This window comes from Eumetopias jubatus, unplaced genomic scaffold (assembly GCF_037043125.1).
Source record: "Eumetopias jubatus isolate StellerSeaLion01/CBP00866 unplaced genomic scaffold, mEumJub1_p1.0 scaffold_2, whole genome shotgun sequence".
Lineage (NCBI taxonomy): Eukaryota > Metazoa > Chordata > Mammalia > Carnivora > Otariidae > Eumetopias > Eumetopias jubatus.
In genome coordinates, this window is record NW_028274808.1 from 112009512 (window position 1) to 112033569 (window position 24058).

Below are 24058 nucleotides of genomic sequence, written 5' to 3' on the forward strand. Positions count from 1 at the left end.
AATTTATAAATATATTTCATAATTTCTAAAAGTATATTCTTCCTCATAGTAAATTTTTCAGTGTGGTACAAAACATGTTTATTAATAGACCCAAATATCTTTTGTCTCCCTGAAAAAATTTAAAAGCCAGAAATAGATAAACTTATGTTTAGCCTTTAATGTTTATCTTATTTGAAATGATTTAAATATGCAATGAGTATCCATTATTTAGTTTGACTTAATATAAATTTTTTATCTTATTTACATTTATTTAAATTACTTGTTTTAACAATTATGCTTGGATTAGACATTAAACAGTTAACTTTTATCTTATTTTTCTTGTTGACAAACTTTGAAGGTATAGAAGTAGGATGAGCTTATTTGATTCCTAAACACAGGCAGAAAAGTTGCATGTTTGCATTACATTTTAATATTGACAACTCTGAACACATGCTTGTTTTTATTAAACCAACAAACTTAAACTAGCTTTTATTTATCAAAGATTATCCCAGATCATGTGAACTTGAAAAACGTTTGGGTTAGTTTCTATGTTTCTGAGAGTGTACATGATTTGTATAAATGCTTAATTTTCTTTAAGCCAATTAAATGGAGCTCTTTACAAATTAATTTTGGCAATACTATTCAGAAGTAGAAAAATATCACATATCTGTAACGTACATACATAGACATACATAAACATATAGATGGACACAGATATAACTTTTGTTTGAAAAATTTTAGCCATGTCTCACATACAAAACTCAACAGATGGATCCAAATTGTGTTTCTGGAAGATGGACTAAATTAAGGTTATGCTCAGATAGCCAAGAGTTTTTACTAAAGATTTTTTATTTTCATGCTATAAGGATCCTTTTAGAGCTGTTTTTTGAAATTTGTCTTTTAGAAATTTCTGCATACTAATCAAAGAATGCATTCCATTGTCTCTGAGAGGTTTGGAATTCTCTCTTTTAAGGGTGCCCCTTAAGGTGGACTTCCCTAAGTTAAAGATTCCCCAAAGTGGCCCCTACAATTCCAAAAGTTCACCCTTTTTCCAAAAAGGCACAAGATCCTGGTCCGTAGACTAGGTGGAAGCCAACTTTGCCTTTGGATTCCCTAAGACCTTTTAACTAAGAGCAGCTCTGTTTTCTAACAACTGTTCTAAAACACATGGAATCACATGTTTTAAACACCTTTTTGAACAAACTGGACGTACCAAGAAGCTTCAATAAACAAAATATAGGTATGCACAATAAAGTTGGAGAGCTCAAAATGCCGAGAGAACAGAGCTCAGAACCAAGACAGATCCTCAAATTCCAGGGTTGGTGAGAAAGCAGTGAAAGCTCAGTGGCCTCTGTGAATACCAGCACCTGTTTGCTCACTGGCCTTGGAGTCATTCGGGATCTTCTTTGGATCCCACTTCTGATGCCATGAAATGTCCAAAATTCATAAACAACAGAAGTAAAACCAATGAATTACCAAAGTAGTAATTAGTAAAATGTGCACACATCAAAAAGACAGTTTGCAAACCAGAAGCACTCAAACCAAAACATGGAGCAAGACTCAAGAGCATAGCAGCTTACATAGTGAGCCCACAGTGACTGTTGATTCTTCACCGTCATTGATTATATTAGAATTTTCTTAAGTGACAGGGAATTGGTCAGGGGTTACCTCATATCAACTTTGGGAGGCAATTGACATTTTGCTTTTCATGATTTTCAGAGGTATACATAAGAAATGACCCAGGTCAAGTTAGTCTGGCAAAATAAACTAAGCTAAGCTTTGTATGAGTAAACTGGTTTTGTCTGCTCAGGGAATTTTCAGGGCTGGTCTTCGTTTTTCTAATTTTTTTTTATTTTAACACTTTCATTTATTACTACTGTAATTTTTACTATTTCCTTTCCTCCAGTGGCTTTAATTTACTCCTCTTTTTCTAGTTTCTCAAAGTGGAAGCTTAGGTTATTGATTTGAAAGCTTTCTTGGCTTTAATATAAATGTTCACAGCTATGAATTTCTCTCTGAGACTGCTTTTGCTGCATCCCATAACTTTTAGTGTGTTGTGATCTTGCTTTCATTCATCTCAAGCTATTTTTTTATTTCTTTTGTGATTTCTCCTTTGATCCATTGGTTATTTAGGAGTGTGTTGTTTAATTTCTGTGTACTTATGAATTTCCCAAATTTCCTTTTGTTTTTGACTTTCTGTTGGAGGCCACACTTTGTATGATTTCAATTCTCCTAAATTTATTGAAGCTTGTTTTCTGTCCTAACACATGGTCAGTCCTGGAGATTGTTGCGGGTGCACTTATCAAGAATGTGTACTAAATAGTTGTTGGGTGGAATGTTCTATGCATGTCTGTTAGGAGCATTCCCTTTTAGTAGTTATCATTTTTGATGTAGGAAAGTAAGTCTTAGACTGACAAAAATATAGACAGTAACTCTTTGGTTGAGAGGAACACTGACTATGTACATTAAATGTATAGAAAATTTAAATAAAAGCATTATGAGGTATTCTCCAAAAATATGTTGCCCTCATTTCCACTTCTGGACTTTATCCTTTCTTAGATTATAAGATCACATTCTTTTAACTAGACAAGTATGTATCATTACAGAAAAGGGCAAGGATTCAAAGACACAGAATGAAGCTTTGCAATTGACCGCCGTTTTCCTTCTCATAGAAAAGTAACATACTTAAAACTTAAAAAAATAAATTGATATCTATCATAAAAACTAAAATTCTCCGTAGGCATTTTAAAACACATAATACAATATGACACATGCTTGAATTAACAAACATGTATCTTATAGGTTATGTGTTTTATCCTGCTTCTTTAAACAAGTTTTTTTCTTCTTCATGTGGTTTAGCTTCTTTTCTCAGTATCTCTTCTCAGTTTATTTGCAGGGAGGAGAGGTGGTTCTTTTACTTGTTCTCCCCATGGCGTTGGATGTTTAATGATGGATTTCTTTTGTTTTCATGATAATGAATATAACATTGATCTCAGTTATTAGGGTTATTATTTTATTTTTCTATCTCAGTTTTCAAATGGAGGGGAAAATGCTATGGGAATATTAGAAAACAAATTAGAAGAGTTCTTCCATTTACATGCAGATATGTCATAGTAATTATGACCACTTTCTTACTTTTCCTTCCTTTCCGACTAAAGTGCTCCCTTCCTCTCTCTATCCTTCCCTTCTTCCTTTCTTTTCTCTCTCTCTCCCTTCCTTCCTTTCTTCCATCCAGTAAAAATTGTTGACCCTTTCTATTAGTCTTAACAATGTATCCTCCATAGCATTCTCCTCTAGCTATATAATTTTTCTGGGAGAATGTGAGGGAACATAGTATTGGGGTTCTTTTCATTGAAAGTGACAGAAACTCAATTTAAACTAGTTTAAATATAGGGAAAATTTATAGGTTCATTTTTTTCAAAGATCTAAGGGATGCCTACATACAGACAGATTCAGGGGCTCAAGTAATGTCATCAGGATTCTGTGTCTTTCCTCTCGTAGCTCTGCAATTTTCACTTGGCTTCTCTCCATGTGGTAGTAAGATGACCAAGAATGGCCCAGGAATCTTCTATCTCAGCAACCCCAGGAGAAAGAGGACTTCTCTAATATCCATATATCATAACCCCAGAATACATTAATTTGGTCTGCTTGGGTCAAGTGGTCACTCCTGAGCATCATGGCGATGGGGCACCATAGAGGGAAGGGTGGGAGATGTGGGAAATGAGGCACTGTGATTTTTAGTTCTGTCAAGATCACATGGAATCCTAATGATGAAAAATGCAATTTAAAAAAACAGCTTAATCTGTGAATAAAAATATAAGGGTCTTTTGGAATTAATAATGCAAATTCTTGAATCGGGAAGTAGAAACAATTTTAAAGAGACAAACTTCATAAGCACTTGGTGCTTATGCCACTAAATTTCCACTATCTATTGCAGAGAATATAAGGCTTTCTCATGAGCCAGTACTACTGTGTGACTTAGTTTAGTGAGACTCCAAAAAGGGAAGACAACTTTTTTTGTAACAGCTTTATTGAGATATAATTAATATACCATAAAATTCAACCTTTTAAAGTAGTATTACAATTCAGTGGTTTTCAGTATATTTAGACTTGTGCAACCATAACCCTTATCTTATTTTATTTTATTTTTTAATTTTAAGTAGGCCCCACCCCCAACATGTTTTTTTTTTTTTTAACATGGGGTTTGAACTCACGACCCTGAAAGTAAGAGTTGCATATGTTCTACTGAGTGAGTCAGCCAGGTGCCTCACCATTATCTGATTTTAGAACATTCTCATCATCTGAAAAAGAAAGCATTAGCAATCACTTCCCATATGCTCTTCCTGAGCCCTTGGCAACCACTTAATCTACTTTCTGTCTCTACAGATTTGCCTATTTAGGACATTTCATAAAAATAGAAATATACTTATTGTGACTAGCTTCTCTCACTTAGCATAATGTTTTCAAATTTCACCCATGTTAAGGTATATATCATACTACTTCATTCCTCTTTAGAGTATGGCTATACCACCTTTTGTTTATCCATTCATCAGTTGATGGACATTTGGATTATTTCCACTTTTTGGTTATTATGAGTGATTCTTTGAATAGTCATGTATCAGTTTTTGTGTGGACTTACATTTTCAACTCTCTTGGGTATATTGTAAGTAGTGGAATTGCCACATCATTTGGTAACTCTATGTTTAACATTGGAGGAATTGGGGAAGTCAAATTTGATGGTTTATCAGTGATGCATTCTAGCGTTCCTATATATCCCAACGCAAAAGGGAAACATACCGCTCCAGATTTTTTCCCTTGATTACAGATATCAGTCTGTCTCAAATGCTGCCTATCATAATTTCTCCTATATTCTAAAACTCATTGAGACTGGAATGGACTCTCTGAGGGTCAATCCAGTCCATCAGTCTGTGCCAAGCAACGGACCCAGTGTGGAGCTTTTTATATGCTAAGGACAATGGCAGGAAAGGAGCACAGGGTAAAATGGAAACATAAACCCAAACAAAATCTGTAGTTACACTTTGTATCACTCAAGGGTCAGTTCAGAAAATACTGTGTATATACCAAGCAGAAAAAGATCAAATACAAGGCAGTAGGCACTTATACATCATTAAAAGTGCAGGAGGAATAGAAGAAGAGGGTTAGTGCCAGGCTTCTGGTTTCAAGGTTGCATATCACCACCATTCTTCTCCAGAGATCAGACACTGCTAGTATCACCCAGAAGTGAGTAAACTATGAGTGTCTCATCAGAGCTTCCCTGCACCATAGAGATAGCAAATACACATGAGTTCAGAAGCTGTCAACTCACATCTACCCCAGAAACTGCTTTCCCCTGCACTCTCCTGAAGAGGAAGAACAGCCTCTTTTCTTTCAAGTCTCATAGAAGTGCTTATCATTGGCAGAACTTAAATCATGTGGAAGCCAGGGAAGTGTCATTTTTGGCATTCCAGCTTGGCAATACAGGAGGATGGGAATAGAGAACATGGGAGAAATGGAAGCGCAGTTATAATAGACAACGTCTAGTACTTTGTCAGATACAATTCAAATCAGACAACCTAAATTGCCATTAGGAAAGAAACATTTTATTCAGGTAAGTAGCAAAGTAGCAAAGGCTTTCCAGGGGAGTATCAGGTCAAGGTATTGTCATTTGCTGAAGTTAGTCAATGACGTCCACATTCTCCTTGCCCCATGTGTTTCACCCCACTCCATTAATCCCCTGACTCAATTTTTCTTCCAGTTGTCTTCTATTTTTTTCTTTTTTTTAAAGTAGGCTCCATGCCCAGCATGGAACCCAACATGGAGCTTGATCTCACAACACTGAGAGCAAGACCAGAGCTGAGATCAAGAGTCAGAGGCTTAACTGACTGGGCCACCCAGTCTCCCCCCTTCCATCTATCTTCTAAGTCCATTCCTGAATCTAGGCCAACCGGTACCTAAAACAATATAATAGATATAATATAATAGATATTTTTTCTTTTTTTTTGAAAGGGAAAGAGAGAGAGAAAAAGGGAGAGGGAGAGAGAGAGAGAGAGAAAGAGAAAGAGAAAAAGAGGGAGAGGGAGAGGGTGGGGAGGGGCAGATGGAGAGGGAGAGAAAATCTTAAGCAGGCTCCATGCCCAGCACAAAGCCCCACATGGCGCTTGATCTCATGAACCTGAGATCATGACATGAGCCAAAATCAAGAGTTGGACATTTAACTGACTAAGCCACCCAGGCACCCCTATCATAGATATTTTTTAATATTAGTAGTTCCTTTCCCCAAACTTCTTTCTCCTTTCAAGAGTCTTCAAATTTCTACACCCTCCTCGCCTGTCATTTACTTTGGCTAAATAATGCCCACAACATTATTCACAAGTTTAAGGTTAGGCAGTGATCCTCAACGGAGGAGATTTGACCTCCTACAGGACACTTGGCCATGTCTAGAGACATGTGGCGATGGGGGAAGACTACTGGCAAATAGAGGATAAAGGCCAGGGATGCTGCTAAACATTCTAGCATGTATAGGACTGCCCCCCACAACAAAGGATTCACAGGCCTCACAAGTCAAAAGTGCCAATGTTGAGAAACTTTGGGTTGGAGTATGGAAGAAGGGGGGAAAAGGCAAAAGAATTGAATGCTAAAGGAGGGAAGAAGTAAAGATAATAAGATCCAGCAGGGTCAGCAAACTTTTTCTGGAAAGGACCCAGAAGGTAACTATTTTAGGCTTTGGGGACCATAAGCTCTCTGGTGGCAACCACACAGCACAGCCATAATTAATACGTAAATGAATGCCTGTACCCATGTTTCAATAAAACTTTATTTAAGGGCACTGACATTTAAATTTCATATAATTTAAAGTGAGAGAACTGGACAAAAATAACTATGGTAGAATACCACATTAGTTTGGTGTTCATACTAGACAGATTAGGCTAGATTATGCTGAGGGACAGACAACCTCAAAATCTCAGTGGTTTACAATAACAAAGGGCATTTCTCACTCACAGTGCAGGTGCACTGTGTGCTGGCTACATTCTGCTCCATGCTGTTTTCATTCTGGAATTCAGACGAATAGAGGCACCCTTATCTGGAACATTGCTGGATCTAATGGCAGAAGAAAAACGGAGGGCATGGCAAACATGTGCTGACTTTGGACATTTTTTACTCAAATCAGCATACATCACTTTTACTCATCTTTCACCAGCCACAGTAAGTCACATACCCATGCTAGACTTCAGTGGGGTGAGATAATGGGATCCTTCCCAGGGAAGGGCAGGAACGATTTGTGAACTATACCACAGTCAGACACACTGCCTCTCCTTAGTGCCTTCACTTGCTGAGGTTTGGTTATTCTTGAACCCAAGTTTACTGTGTTATCCAAACTAGTGTCATAAGTGGGGACTAGGAGCCATAATAATGACAATAAAAGCACCTACTGTGTATTCGGTAATTATTTCCCATACATTAAGGCTTTACCTGCATTCTTGCATTTCATTCTCACAGCAACCCATTAAGATAGTTATTATTTTTATCCCCACTTTATAGATGAGGACACTGAGCAACAGAGAGATTAAGGTAGTTGACTACCAAGGAGTTGAGATTCAAATCCAGATCACTCCAATTTATTTTTTTTATTTTTTATTTTATTTATTTAAATTTAATTAATTAACATATAGTGTATTATTAGTTTCAGAGGTAGAGTTCAGTGATTCATCAGTTGTATAAAACACCCAGTACTCATTACATCAGGTGGCCTCCTTAATGCCCATCACCCAGTTACCCCATCAGATCACTCCAATTTTAAAGCACATGTTTCTATTCTAACACTGTGGTTAAGAACATAGATTCTGGTGATAAACTGCCTAGGTTCGAAATCCCGGCTGGTGCCAGACACTACTTTATGGCTCAAGCCATACAACTTCTCTGTCTCAGTTTCTCCGTCTGTAAAATAAGATATTAAAGTACCTACTTCATGGGGTTTTTGTAAATGTAAATATAGAAATTAAGGTATGTGGAGTGCTAGTGTTTAGAACAGTGCTTGGTTTAAAAAAAGTTTGCTATTATTATTATTTGTTAATGTTTTAGAAAGCTCCACTGGTAATTTTATTCCCCTACTTTCTGTTCCCTCCTTGTTCTCAATTTCCTTTTAAGAATTACTGTTCTAGATTTTTGTTCCCACCTTACATTTACCTATTTTGGGACTAACACTTTACCAACAGAGAGGATGAACTATAGGAATACTGTTGCCTTCAACCCAACTGTATGTGTCTGCTTCCCAGACCTTCCCGTCCCTTTTATGTTCTTGGTTTATTATTTGAACTCCTAGTTTATATTTATGTGCATGGCAATGATCTGGAATACAGGAGTAGACTGCCTAGGTCCAAGGCAATAACACTGGCCCTGCTCCTTGCTACATGACCTTGCTGATCATTTCTTCCAGTTAATTTTTTAAAGTTGATGGCTGACTACAGTTGAATTTTGGAAACAATATACTAATTTTCCTCCCTTGTGGAAATCAGGACAAACCAAGCAAGCAGAGTAGTAAATTGTTTTTGGCATAGGTCTATCGGTCATCAGCCTTTTAAAAAGCAGATGCTGTTTGAGAAGGGCCTAATGGACTAGTGAAGTTATTATGACAGAGTGTGCACAGCTCTTTTGCGTGGTGCAAAGAGAACTAAACAATTCATTTTCCATGTTAGTGCTTAAAATGGAATGAAACAGAATGACTTGGAGGCAAGTTGGAATTGTTTTATTTACCATCCCCCTCAAACTTATATTTTTCTTTAAAAAATGTGTTTATTACATAAAGCAGGACAAACCCCTCTTATTTGTTGACTTGAAACAATACATAGACTTCAAGTGCTGGTTTTGATTGTGATTAATTTGAAGTTAGGGTGTTAAACCTCATGAGGATAGTAGGGCTTTCCTGATGCTTTATGGTGTCAATGTGTTTTTTCTTCTGAAGTCATTTAAAATAATATTTTTAAAAGTCCTGGTCTGGAAATTTCTTTTTTTTTTAATCCTCCCCCCTCCCGAGTCTGCTTTGAATTTGTCAGTTTAGCTGTGTAGATTGAGAAGCAATAATTAAAAAAATAGCAGTAGGAAAGTTTACAAAGAATGAGAACATTTAATTAAGGTACATTATTATGTAGATAAAGTCAAAGCTAAGATTTTGATTGTTTTCATGTGCTTCAATTATCATCAAATCAATCTTAAATTATTTTATACTTCTGTAAGTTCCAAATAAATTTAGATTTTCTAGATATAGCAGACTGAAATATAGTCATTTACCTTCTTTGCTGTCTAGTGGACTTAAATTGTGGATCTACTAGGCATCAAGTGCCATATTGAACATATTCTTGCCACTGGCTTCTACAAAACTGATGTCTTTAATCAAGTCACGAATATAAATTTGATCAGTGCTATTCTGTATGGATTAGGATCTAAGGGCTTATACATAAAAGTTATCTATAAGAAGATATATCCTCAGATATGCAGAGTCATGCTGGAGACATACATGGGATTCTTCATTTTCACACTTAGATTGCTAGGTTAGATCAAAGCTAAATTCTAATTCCATTTAGTTTTATAGAATAATCAGCCTTCTCTCTTTTCTGACCAGTCTCCAATTATTTAGCCTTTTTTCTCTAAAATCCACAGAGCAAAGTTAAGCACTATCTTCCCTCTAATGTCATAGCGTATTTGAAGGAGCTTTGTAGGGAATGAAACAGGGCGACAGAGTACCAAGCATGAAAAAGGCCAGGTTCTTGAACTGCATTTGCCTCATGCTCAATTATTTGGGGAATGCTGTAGTCATTATTATTTGAAAGTAAAGTGACACTGGAAAACAACATATTTTCTTCAGGTTAATCATTCAGATTTATTTTAAAAAGGAGAACAGAATCCTCTTGTTGATTTTATAGTGAAGGCAATAGCCATTTCTTTGGCTAATTCATGAGTAAATTTAAACCTGGGTTACTTTGGTAGCATTTAAAGGAGTAAGACACATGTGAATACAATGATATTAAATATGTGTAATTCTGAATAATAAAATAAAAATTAAGATAATAACTTTGGTCCCTCAAGTACTGGTATTTAAGCTTTAAAAATCAATCAAGAGAGAAGATTAAGGGGTGTTTCTTTGGTACTAAAAATGTAAAGCTAAGACCAAATTGTTCTATTTTCACAGATTTAAGATATAAAGAATGATAGTTAGAGACATGAAAATGGCTATTAAATTCTCTGTAGTTTGCAAAGAATCTCCTATGAAGTACACTTAGAAGAAATCCCTGAGTGCATTAACTACTCTATTAGTATCTTCCTTCATAAACAAAGAAGAACAATTTAAAAGCTTTGCAAGACACAGAAACACATTACTTTTCAAAAGCAGTATCTGCGTATAAGGTTCCCTCCACAGTGCTTATAAATTCGGCCACCAAAGATGTAATAGGAGAAACAATAGATTCACAAAATTAAAATGATATTTGGACACATCAACCATTCTTAACGTAAATCCAAAAACCACTGTCTTATGGTGTTTCTATTTTGTCTTAACCACTCAATATTGTTTTTCACTGTTTCCAGCACTTGCACCCTAGGTTTTTCTCCTGCTCCAGCATCTGGGTATTTTTTGAAAAAGCTCTCCATCTAGAAAAGAGAGGGCAATAATTAAGAAAGTCATCTTCAGCCCAATTAGTCTTCAAGGCTTTTATTTACAAGCTAGGTTGGTTTCCTTCTTCCCTGGAAATTCATGATCATCGCACAACACTGAGTTACATGTCCTGGTGCATCAGTTAGACTGAGCCCATCTCTCAGACTGGCAATCGTCGCCCGTGGCTTTTGGACTTTGGGCAGCACGTCAGGTCTAGAGAGGCTCTGCCCTCTTGGGGAAGGAGAGCGGCACACCAGCAGCTGCGTGCCCCTAGGTGTTTCTGCTGCTTCTCTATTTTCTGTGCCTTCCTCAGTGTGCTCCCTGGAAAACCCAGTCTGTGGGATGCGGGCTTTACTTAGGCTTTCACTCCAGGGGTTGGGAATATTTTAATATACTTTCAGCTCCTTTATTAAGGCCTCGTAATAACAGCTCTGTTAATCTTGGTTCTCTCTTTCGTCTTCCTTCCAAAACCTTCCCCCAAACTCAATCATAGTACTGTTTGCCACTTAACAAAAATAAGAATTATTTTGTTCAGAAGAAATGTTAACATTCCAATATGTAATATACAGACATTGAAAATTCACACAATCTCAATTTTCCAATATTAATAAACATTTTTCCCTCTGGGAACTGAGATATTTGAAACCAAAACGTCTTTAAATTCCAAAACTATGAATTTTGAAAGGAATCAAATCTTGACTATCTTATTCCAAGTTACAATTACGAGGGAAGGGGAAACATACTGTCCACGCTTTGGTAAGCCGGAAGGTCTCCAGTGGCCTTCTATGCCTCTCAAGGCCTCAGCTTTCTCAACTTTTACACTTTGTTTCTTGGTTATTTGAACTGTTTTCAGTTTAGAAAAAATAAGTCTACATTTAATTAGAGATAAAAATTATTACTTTCTCCTTGTCCTCTGAGATCTGAATAGAGAAAATGCCATTTCCATTTGAAAAAAAAAAAAAAAGTTTAATTCTGTTCTTCCTAGACAAGTTTAGAGGGATTTAACTTCATACCTGCCAGAGCTGTAATTCAGTGTTGAAAGGTTCTGCTATGGTGACAATCCTGCCAAGGTTTCTGTCATTGAGTGTATATCTGAAGAGAAATTTAAAGACGGAAGAGAGAATATAAGTGTCAAGAACTTTAAATCCTTTCTCTCGATGCAGACATTTCCTTTTGATTTTGTGGGTTTTTAAAAATGGTACTTTTCAAAGTAAGCAAACACCGTGAGTAAACACATTTAATCTAAAATTTCTATTCAGGAAAAATTCTTAGTACATCCTCCAGCCTTTTTGTAGACAGAGCCATAACACCACCCCAGATGTGTTAGACCACTGGTTGGATTCCCCCGATCTGTCTTTTTGTCCTGCACACAGGAGAACCCAGATGGAGATTACACTTCTCCGCCTCCCTCACAGCTTAGGTGTGGACGGGTGCCTCAGTTCTTGTTAGCGGAACAGGAGTTCAACCTCTGCCTCCTTGCTTAAGTCAAGGAAAATTGCTTGCCCTCGACTTCTTGTTTTTTTTCCCCCTTCTTCCAAGCTTCAGCCACACTGACAGGATAAGGCCCTAAGGCCTTGTGGGGCAGAACCCTTTAATGACTTGGAGTGCTCATTTCAGGAGACTAACATGAGTGAGAAATAATTATGTGTGTCCGTTGCAGCATTTCTGTGTTTCCCACACAGAAAATAGCTCTAGTCCCCTTTACCCTGACAAATCCTCCATGCATCTTCCCACAGGTACAGAAATTTGAATATAAGCTATTTATTCTTTCAAAAAGCTTTATTAGCTACTCGCCTACTATATTAGTCTGTATCAGCCTATATGATCTATATTAGTCAGGCCAGGCAAAGACACTTGAAGCTAAATGTAAAGATAGGATTTTAGAGATGATACTCTATTCCTGTCCTTGTTGCTCTCATAAAGAGCAAGAATCAGAGATTTCCTTACAGAACATAATACAAATGATTGTGATACAGATAAAAATCTCATCACAGACAATCACAGTGTGAGAAAAACAACAAGAATTATGTACTAACTTTGAACCACTGGAATGCTGGGGAAAGATAAAAGAAAACATATCGCTATAGGAGAGGTAAACAAACAGGAGAAGAAATTTTACACTTTAAAATTATCACATAACAAAAGCAGAAGCCATGGAGATAAAAGCTAACAAAGTTTGTTGTACGTATTTTTTAAATTTTTATGCTAAAAAGCTCATAAAATTAAGTCAAAATTCATTTTTTTGTTGTTGTGGAAAGAGCAAATATTTTCACTGTACAAAAAACACTTACAAATTGGTAAAAGGGAGAAATACGCCAATGTGAAATTATCAAAAAATCAGTCAGCAGTTTGCAAAAGAAACATAAAGAGAAAATGTATCAATGGGAAAAAAGAGGAAATGTTCTAATAATTAATAATGATTTTCAGTGAACTAGGTCCAGGGCTCACTCTTATCACAAACATCATTGAATTGAAATCCACCATGTCTTTCATCTCTCATGTCTTAGCAGTCTAACATAAGCAATTTCCCTTTACTTAATGTCATCAGTCATTATCCCAAATAGAAGACTCTGAGGCATCTATTCTCAACACTGCCCCAATAATGTATATGCTGTACTTCCTCGCCCCTGACAGACTCTGCGATCTCCCAATCTCTCGATCCCTTCCACCTAGCCTTCTGGAACTATCCCTTTCCAGGGAATATTTCTTCTTATTTGGAGAATGTTTATTTTCCCCACATCCTTCACAGAAGCAGGTCAGAAATGGACTTGATGTGCTCATGCTCCCCCATTGTGGATTCCAGACCATTATTTCTCTACTCTTTTTAAAAACCTCTGTTCCTTCTAGTTATTCTCCTTCACCTAAATTGTGATACACTTTAGCACCTGACTCCTAGTCTTCCTCTCTATTCCAAGCTGTGATTTCAAGGTCCACATCGATGGTAAATATAACATCCCAGCTCCTTAGTTTCTTGACATTCTCATTCCCAGTGATATTTTCTTTACCTTGGCTGCCAATTCCCATGATCATCATACCTTGCAATCATCAATAAGTACACTATCTCTAAAATTGTTCATTCATGCACCCTCCATGATAAAATTTACCTTTCAGTTTTCACTATGACCATTCTCTGACTTCATCTGGATTTCTGGTCCATTGACCATCCCTAGCCCTACTTTCTCCTGGACCATCAGCTCTTCCTTTTCCTGCACTTGTTTCCTTACATAGTTTAGATTCCATGGTCTACCACTTTCAATAACATTTTTTTTTCCTAAGCCCTAAACTCCCTTACAGTTTAATAACTTGTTTCTAGCAAAACTCCAGCTTTGGATGAAATCAACTGCCCATTTCCTCTGTGTTTGTGCCAGGTGGCTAATCTGCCAAGGGAAGTCACCCAACTTTTTCCAAAATGTTTCACTATAAATTCATGAATATCAATCTTAAATGGACCCTCCACATTGAGAGTCCTCCTACATTACCCTGGTCAATTCATTCTCTTACTCCTTGAATTACTTTTTTGAAGTGTTTTCACTCTCTTCCAACCTCCAGACATTCTCCTCCTTCCCTCCTTCTCCAACAAAGATGACCTTGTCTTCTAATTCACAGAGAAAATACATCGTAACTCTTACATCTTTTAGTTTACAGACATACAAAGACACTTGTTTTTCTTCTATCATCTGTGCATTGGCTCCAACTTCTCCCCACTTTCTTAAAAATTTTATTTTTAAATGAATCTTTTCTGTCTTACATAGTAAGTCTCTCATTCTTCACTGGCTCTTTCTCATCAGCTTTAAAATATATTAAACATATTAAAACTATCTTCCACAAAGAGAAAGAGAAAAAATTCTCTTCCTTGATCTGGCATCTCTCTTAATATCCTTTCTCTCACCTCCCCATTCATAGTCAAACTTTGCAAGAGAGTTCTATACATTTCGTATCTTCAATTCCTCTCCATTGATTGATTAATTAATTGGCTTCAATTTAGGTTCTGCCACAATCACTCCCCTGAAAAATTCTTTCTAGAGTTACCAATAGCTTTTATGCCAGTAAATCTAATGGGCATTTTTCGGTCTGGGATTTACTCAATTCTTAAGTAGCATTTGACAAGGGACTATAACTTCCTTGAAACAATCTCCACTTCAACATCTCAAAAGAGACTCAAAGACATCATAAATAGCAAACTGAACTCATTGTTCTCCTTCTCCTTACCTTTTCTAGAAATCGAAGCATTATCCTTGTCACCTCACTTCTGTCCTATTTCTACTTCACCAAGCTCTAAATGTTGTTCTTATCTCTTCATCTTCATTGTCAGAGTCCAATCTACCACTACCTTGTGCTGGGACTCCTCCAATAGCTCTCTGACTGCTTTCCTCAAATTCACTCTGGCCCCCACCTAGGTCTGTGCTTTACCACCAGAGCTTTCTTTTCAAAGTAAAATCAAGCATTTCACTTTCTTACTTAAAACCCTTTAGTGATTTAGCACTGCTCTTACAACAACAGCCCAGATCTTACATCTGACCCAGCAAAGTGTGGCCCTTATCTTTTCTCTTTTCTGATAGAAGGTATTCAGCCAGGAATGCTTCACCTCCTGTTCACCTAAGTAACTCTTACTCTTCCTTTAGAATTCAGCTCAACCATCACTTCCTTAGGGAAACACTTAATGTCCAAATTCTCTTGATTTGGTCAGTTCCCCTTTTACACTCTTTCAGTGTGACCAGAACTTCTTCTTTTTGTAGTTATTACAGTCTTAATTGTACATGCATTTGTGTGATTCTTTAATTAATATTGGTCTCCATTACCAGATCCTAAGCTCCATGAGGACAGAGATCCAGGTCTGTTTCTACTACTGCATCTTCAATGCCAAGCGCAGTGCCTAGCTCACAGTAGATGTTATACAGTATTTACTGGATAAAAGGATTATAATTTAAAATGAGATATCAGTTTTTATATACTCAGCAAGGGTATTTCTTTTTTTCTTTAATTTAAATTCTAGCTATTTGACATACAGTTCAGTATTGGTTCAGGAGGAGAACTCACTGGTTCATCATTTGCACATAACACCCATTGCTCATCATAGCAAGTGCCCTCCTTAATACGCATCATTCATCTGTCCCATTGCCCTCCCATCTCCTTCCAGCAGCCCTCAGTTTGTTCTCTATAGTTAAGAGCCTCATAATTTGTTTCCCCCGGCTCTCTTTCTCCCCTCCTGAATGCTCATCCGTTTTGTTTCTTAAATTCCACATAGGAGTGAAATCCTATGGTTCTTGTCTTTCTCTGACTGACTTATTTTGCTTAGCATAATATACTCTAGCCCCACCCAAGTCATTGCAAACAGCAAGATTTCATTCTTTTTGATGGCTGAGTAGTATCCCATTGTATATATACACAGCCTCTTCTTTATCCATTCATCAGTTGATGGACATTTGGGCCCTCTCCATAGTTTGGTTATTGTTGATAATGCTGCTATAGACATTGAGGTGCATGTACTCCTTCAAATGTGTATTTTTGTATCCTTTGAGTAAATACCTAGTAGTGCAATTGCTGGATCATTGGGTAGTTCTATTTTTAGCTTTTTGAGGAACTGCCATACTATTCTCCAGAGTGGCTGCACCAGCTTGCATTCCCACCTACAGTACAAGAGGGTTCCCTTTTCTCTGCATCTTGCCAACATCTGTTGTTTCCTGTGTTGTTAATTTTAGCCATTCTGACAGGTGTGAGGTTGTATCTCATCATCGTTTTGATTCGTATTTCCCTGATGATGAGTGATGCTGATCACCTTTTCATGTGTCTGTTAGCCACCTGGATGTCTTCTTTGGAAAAATGTTTATTCATATTTTCTGCCTATTTCTTAACTGGATTATTTGTTTTTTGGGTGTTGAGTTTGATAAGTTATTTATGGATTTTGGATACTACCCCTTTATCAGACATTATTTGAAAATACCTTCTCCCATTCAGTAGGCTGCCTTTTAGTTTTGTTGATTGTTTCCTTCGCTGTGCAGAATATTTTTATCTTGATAAGTCCCAATAGTTCATTTTTGCTTTTGTTTCGCCTGCCCCTGGTGACGTCTAGTAAGAAATTGCTGTTGCCAAGGTCAAAGACCTTGCTGCCTGTGTTCTCCTCTAAGATTTTGATGGTTTCCTATCTCACATTTAGGTCTTTCATTAGCAAATATATTTCTAAAGACAGCCGTCAGTGTTAGCAAGGGTTGGAAAAATGGGCAAAGTTAATAGCAAATTTTTTTCTGGGTGGCCATTCTGCAACATTCATCAGAAAGTTTGGAACAGTTTTATTATCCAACAGACAAAGACTGGCTAAGTAAACTAAGATATATCTATACATTGAAATATGATTGAGCATCAAAAATAACATTGAGGAAGCATACTTAAAGACATGAAAAGACATCCACGATAGAGGATGATGCAGGAGGAGAAGCAGGTTATAAAACCATATGTATCATATGATTCCATTTCTGTAAATAAACTGCCATAGAAAAATGTCTCAAGGAAAACAGTAGTGTGACAAGGGTTATTTCTTTTTAAAGATTTTATTATTTATTTATTTATTTATTTATTTGACAGAGAGAGAGACAGCGAGAGAGGGAACACAAAGAGAGGGAGTGGAGGAGGGAGAAGCAGGCTTCCCGCTGAGCATGGAGCCTGATGTGGGGCTCGATCCCAGGACCGGAGCCTAAGGCCGATGCTTAACGACTGAGCCACTGAGGCGCTTCTGACAAGGGTTATTTCTAGGTGGTGGAATCACAGGTGATTTTCATGTCCCTATATTTGCTTATCTGTATTTTGTGCAAAAAAATACCTACCCATTTTATAATAAGAAAATGGGGGATGTAAAAAAGGAAATCACACTAAGTTGCTATAATGATATTTTGTAGATTCAAAGAAAGTTTGTTAATTAGAGGTAAGAAAACAATTTTTCTCAGTGACCTTCTATAACTCTATAATATTCCTTTTCTGTTTTGTTCCTAGTAACCACAAATTAGAGGATATTTGGGGGAACTAGCAATGAATAGATTGAATAAAGACTGCAACTCCTTGTATAAATAATAAAAATGTAAGAACAAAATATGTTTGTCCCAATAAACCAATATCATATAGAGTGTAACATTTAAAGGGAAACATGCTGTATATTTATCATGTTAATTACTTTTAAAACTAAAATAAGGATTTATCTTAAATATTAAAAAATAATATTATGTAACAATCATCTTCTTGGACTTAATATTTACATAAGTATTATTATATTACCCGAAAGAAATTATTTCAATGCACATAAAACTTTTAATTAAATTCTTACTAAATTTTTTTGTCTCTGAGGGAGTCTTTAAATGGTTTCAGTCATGTCCCATTGACTTAATTTTCAACCATAGTCATAAATTAAAATCAAACCTTAGCACACCACGCTACTGACTTATTGAGTTCATTCAACTTCAGTTTCACCTAAGACCTTACTGGAATAAACAAAAGCAAAGAGTAATTGCAGAAGTATCTTTGGAACTTTCTGATTAAGTCTCAAACTAGAAAGGGCATTAGTGGTGTGGCCATCAGTTGTCATAAAAATTACATGACAAAACCCTTTGTAAAAAAGCAGCTTATTTATTTTAGGATGACAATAAATTGTTCAGGAACCTAGGCAGGAAAATCACTCATCCTGAATTCTGGAAAATATTTAAGAGTTTGGAAATATTTGTATAAAGCTTGCTCATTTTTGTTTAATTCATCCTATCCAATTTTAGCAGGGAAGTTCTATTTATTCAAACTAACCATAATTAATATTGGGCGTTATTTTTGTGTCCAACATGTGGTTGTAATATACTTTTATGTTTGAGGCAATGTGAAATAATACCTCATGAGAATTAGATCATTAGACTATGAAGAAATATTAAAAGCCTTGAGCAAGGGCTTTTGGAACTAGCACTGGGAATAGTATATCAATTTATTATTTTTTTTAAATTCAGGATTAGGTTTAATAAATTTATTTTAGGGTCAGATGTTTATGACATTTATGACAAAATACCTGCTTTTTTCTAGTTATTAATTATTAAGAGGTATGACAATGAACTAATTTTTTCAAATGAAAAATATCTTATTTGAAATAAATCACACCAAAACTACCCAAATAGGCCTTGAAAATTACTTTATATTTAATAAACAACAAGGGAATCGCCATTTTATTATGCGAAATGGAACATTATTTACTTATCTTTTTACAATAATTCTAAAGTAAGCATTCTTCTTCATCTGCATAGGTTTCCTGCATCAGGTACCAAAAAAATGAAAGACTTACAGTCTTTCTGATTAAAACAAAATACTCAGTACATGTCAGTAGGCATATATTAAGCAAATGCAGTGTACTGGCTTGCATAACATGAAGGGTTACCTTCAGATAACATGTTCTCAATAGGAAGATTTATTAATTCTAAGTCATGCATTTCACTGAAACAGTTATAAACAGATGGACAAAGCATCATACACAGACACACACACACATACATGCCAGTTAATTTTTATAGAGATGGATGAGCAGTTACACTCCATCACTGCAAGAACAGAAAAGGCAAAACTTCATCACAAATAGGCACAAGCAATGTAGGGTATCCTAGCTGAAAGGTACAGATACAATCTGGATCTCAGAACGATGAGAAATGTGAATGAACCTAATGGCAGCCTGGTGAATTGTGGGGTAGAAAAGAGAACGGAAATAAAAGTTATCTTCATAGTCAGTATTTCTGATAAGGCAGTCATTATCAATGAGGCAGTGCTGATGGGAAAACAGGAGAGATTGGGAGAGGATAACACGACCTGTTTCCCAGTGTGGGGATTACAGACAGTAAAGGTCTTTTGGTCTATTTATTTGAGATATATAATCTAGATTCTATTTTATAGTCTGTAAAAATTTTTTTAATAGGAATAACCACTAAATTTAGAGGATTAGGACCAAGAATAGCAACATTTCTTCTAAATGGGGCTGAAGAAATAAGCCATTTGGGAAAGCATCTCTTTAGTTCGATTTACTCCTCTCTTGTCCTTTGTACTTCCCATTTTAAAATTGCTATTGCCTGGGAAATATAGGTCCCTTTAATACCTAAAGTCTAATTATCTGGTCAAGGGAGATAAAAGTTATCATCCATATAAGCTCAGTAAGATATAAGGCTCCAATTTGAACCCAAGTCCAGAAACTCGCTTCATTTTCATTAAATCTTGAGAATTAAATATGTGCCTGGCATTATACTATGTGCTACACAACAGAGAGAGTTATATTAACTTGTTTTAACCAAACTAAAAATAATGCAATTTAGGCATCTCTCCAGATTTCAGAACTCTGTAGATCAGTTGGAAACAATAATTTCCAGAAAAGGAATTAGGCCTAAAATTAACTAGTTTATTGCTTCCCTAGAAGGAAAATACCATGATCCTTTACTTCTAATTATATGCCATTCCAGATATTGTATAGATGTCAGAGAAAGTACAACAAAGAAAAAAAGAAAGAACTTGTTGATGGTGTCAAACAAAGAGAACAACAAGCCATTATCTGATTATCCCACCTGTCGACAAGATATTCCCAGTTGAGCTGAATCCAATTCCAGGCCATGTTCTTCCCATAGCTGTTGTATGAGATATATCGGATGACTGTAAACACATCCTGAGTTTTAATAAGGTTTGGGTCCTTGAGCAAATCTAAATATCTAAGAAAACACAAATAGAAAAACAATTCAAAATGTTAACTATTAACTTTTAAAAAATTAATTGAATTTATTGTATATAAGCACTTCACCCAATTACCTATTATCTCCCTGAACTAAAAAAAAAAAAAAAAGGAGCCAGTAAATTAAGGGAAAGTATTTATTCTTTTATTTTCTAATGAATAAGTTACATCTTATTCGTTCTTCCCTAGATTGTAAGAAACAACTAAAGTAACCTCTATGGTTAGATTAATTAGCTATAAGTATAGTCTAATGCAAAGAAGTCCAAGATAAATTAAGTGACCAGATCAATAGATTTTTTCTTTTTTTTTATTATGTTATGTTAATCACCATACATGACATCATTAGTTTTCGATGTAGGGTTCCATGATTCATTGTTTGCGTATAACACCCAGTGCTCCATTCAGTACGTGCCCTCTTTAATACCCATCACCAGGCTAAACCATCCCCCCCCTCCCCTCTAGAACCCTCAGTTTGTTTCTCAGAGTCCATAGTCTCTCATGGTTTTAACTCTATGCCATAGCTGTACCTAGAGGGAATATCTTGACATACTCTAGACCATTGAACTTCCAGAAACTGCACTTTAGTGGTAGTCCTGAACTTTTGTGGAACTTACCACTCATCCTCTAATTCACAAGAGTCTTAGTAAGGCATGTAAGCACTTGCTAATTTTCTCATCAGATAATCAGCACAGTGCCATCAAAATAATGGATCAATATGATGTTTTATGGAATGGCAAAATGATCAAGTTCTTGATTGACTATTTTAGGGCCAAGAGCAGGAGAATTGACATCTACCCCAAAGCAAGATGATGATGGAGTATTGTTGGCTTTCCTTCCTGTTATTCTTACAAACTGTTTATTGCATCATAATTTCCTATCTATATTCTGCCTCTCTCATGAGCTATGTTTCTCAAGGATAGATATCATGTCTTATTCATTTGTATTCCCACAATTTGTATACCTACACATAGAAAGGACATCATAAGTGTTGGTTAAGTGAAGGCAATAAATAATTCAGAAACCTTAGCTAAGCAACAAATGAATTAAGGCAGATGCTAGTTGATTTGGGACATATGTGTAATGGCAGAAGATTCATAGATGCGCTTCAAGCAGCCTTTCTGAGTGGAATATAAATATATTTTGTGTGTATGTATGCATATTGTGGCACATACTTCTCTGATGATAGAAACCAATTTTGTTCTGGGCTTGGATCAAAGTATCCTTGAGATGGTAGGGAAGTAGTTAGGCTCTTACCCAGCCTCAGAGTGTGGTGATGGCTCAAATCAGTCAAAGCAAGTTCATCCTAGGTGGCAAATGATCAAGTGCTAGACCTAAAGTATAGCCCAGAATGATCAAGTGTGATCCAGTTCTGGTTATGAGGGGAAGCAGAGATAACTCACCTTTAGCATAAAAGACAAAACCTTGTGAGGAGGAACTCTTTTGTTCTTGTTCTTCTTTCACTGAACATATTTGTGTGAAGAAAAACATTTAGAGCTTTAGAGGTTATGAGACATCTAACATGTTGAGTATGGCAGAACAGAAAGAGAAATACCCCAGGTCCTGAATGAAAATGTTGAACCACTGCTCACAACTAGAAACTGCCTACTCCCAGAATGTTTTCATATGAGATTACATTTCTTTATTCCATTCTTACATGGATACTTTGTTTCTTGCCAGGAAAATAAGTTTTAATAGATGTTCTTGGAAATGTATCATACTTTAATTCGCATCTTAAAGTGACCGTGACACATAAACCATCAAATGCCACTCATATGAAAAAAAAATTTACCTTGACAAAAGAGTAACATTGTTCACCGATGCTAATCCATACAACAGTTTTTCTTTTTCCTGAGCTAACGAAGTTTTCTGGTATTGATCAAGAGTATAGTTCCATGAAGTCTCGTTACCAGAGTTCTGCATTCCATACCGATATACCAGAAGCCTGAGATTTGTAGGAAGCCTAGAAGAAGAAACAGTGTTTCAGGGATTTTGATTCTTCATTTTTAAGTTTGAAATCCTCTAGAAATGAACACATGAACAGTCACCTTACAGTCCCACTTAGCCACTGCTGAAATAATTGGGTAGCATTGTCCAAGGCTTCTTGATCTCTCATTTTGCACGCAAGCCCTAACACAGATGCACGGAGTAACCTTAAAAAACAAACACACACAAAGCTGGGGCTGTGAGCACTTTTTAACATGTTTTAACATACACAAACAGATGTTAAATGAAAATTAGTTTTAAAAATGTAAGAAATAACTTTTGAAGGTGGTCTCCGGCATCATTCCATTTTAGTAAATCTGCGATGGGCTTCACTCGACTTTGGAAGTATTTCTGAAATAAAAGCACCAGGTACAATGAGTAATAATTTACTATTTATCAACAGGTTCTCATTTATTATAATCTACAGCCCCCTGTTGTAATCTTCTTTCCTACTAGTTCAGAGGACTTTGGGCCTCTCCTTAGGAAAGGGATGTTTTTAGTTCTTACCACATGGCAAATTTGCTTCGATTCTGAAGATAAGAACATCCTGGAATCCTCTAAAGTTTCATAAAATTCGGGTAAGCCCCTTTTAACCTCTACATTTCAGTTAACATTTCTAAGAAATGGAGTAACACTTGACATACTTACTGCACTAAGAAGATTAATAAAGTATTGATGAAATAAAAATGGTGATAACTGATATATGTATACTACCTTTGGCTCTACAAAGGATGTTTATTTTATATGATCTATACTATCCCATTGCCATAGGCAGGGAAGTGCCAACATTCCTATTGTACAAAGGAAATGAAGACTCACAAATATTAAATCGTTTGTCCAAGTTCTTTCATTTAGTAGGTAGAAGAGCTAGAGCTTTGAACCGGGAATTTCCTTAAAATTACAAGTGTCCTACCAAAGTGCTGCTGAAACCCCAAAGCAAAATATTTAGAATGACTATCCTATAATAAAATCTCAATGTGGAAATAACAGCAGCAAGAATAAGGAAACATAATGTTATATTTTAGTAAGAATAAATTCATTTTAACATAGATAAATCCATTGAAAATAGGATCTAGTTAGTATCTTGTCTATTGTAACTAAAATATTAATTCTTGTGTTCTTTCTAACACCAAAATATATATTTTAGTATACTGAACCAGAAATACTGATACATTTCAAGTTGAAAAAAAATAGAGATGGTATCTCTGGTTTGACTAGTCATGTCATTGTACTTTCCTTTAATTTCACTTGGCATGCGGATGTGCTTTTGTGTCTCAGAAGCTCTTTGTCTCAGAAATCTCCCTATTCTGCTAATTGCTGCACATTTACGGTCATAAGATATAGCATTAACATCACCTCAATCACAGGGTATATCTCTTTATCATCTTCAAACATGCTAATGATATAGGTTATGGCTGAAATTACTCTCTGCCATGGTAAAAAATCTTCTTCCATTGTGAGATACTTGGTCAAGTTTAGAGCCATCTTATAATCTAGAAGTTGAGCTCTAAGGAAGAGAAAAAAACACATTAATTAAAAACCATAGACTAAAAACAAAACAAAAAAAATCCAACCATAGACTAGTACTCATTTGACTAAAAGTACTAATATGGAAATCATAGAATTCAATGTTAATGAGAACCCTTCTATTAAGCAATTAAGAAAATGTGTTTATTTTGGGGGACCCAATCACAGAAGTTTGTTCACAATGATGTCTTAGTGCTTTCTTA

The 24058-nt window shown here is 36.0% G+C and overlaps 1 protein-coding gene across 1 annotated transcript in view; it reads right to left on the reverse strand.

Annotated features, from left to right (window-relative positions):
* Positions 1-10476: 10476 nt before the first annotated feature.
* Positions 10477-24058, reverse strand: part of ENPEP (glutamyl aminopeptidase) — an 82266-nt gene continuing 68684 nt past the window's right edge. The window contains exons 14-20 of the mRNA XM_028121320.2: positions 23685-23835; positions 22606-22679; positions 22391-22495; positions 22135-22305; positions 20185-20325; positions 11638-11716; positions 10477-10620 (exon numbers count right to left, since the gene is read on the reverse strand). Of these exons, the coding sequence (XP_027977121.1) occupies positions 10477-10620; positions 11638-11716; positions 20185-20325; positions 22135-22305; positions 22391-22495; positions 22606-22679; positions 23685-23835 (865 nt within the window). The remainder of the gene's footprint in view (positions 10621-11637; positions 11717-20184; positions 20326-22134; positions 22306-22390; positions 22496-22605; positions 22680-23684; positions 23836-24058) is intronic.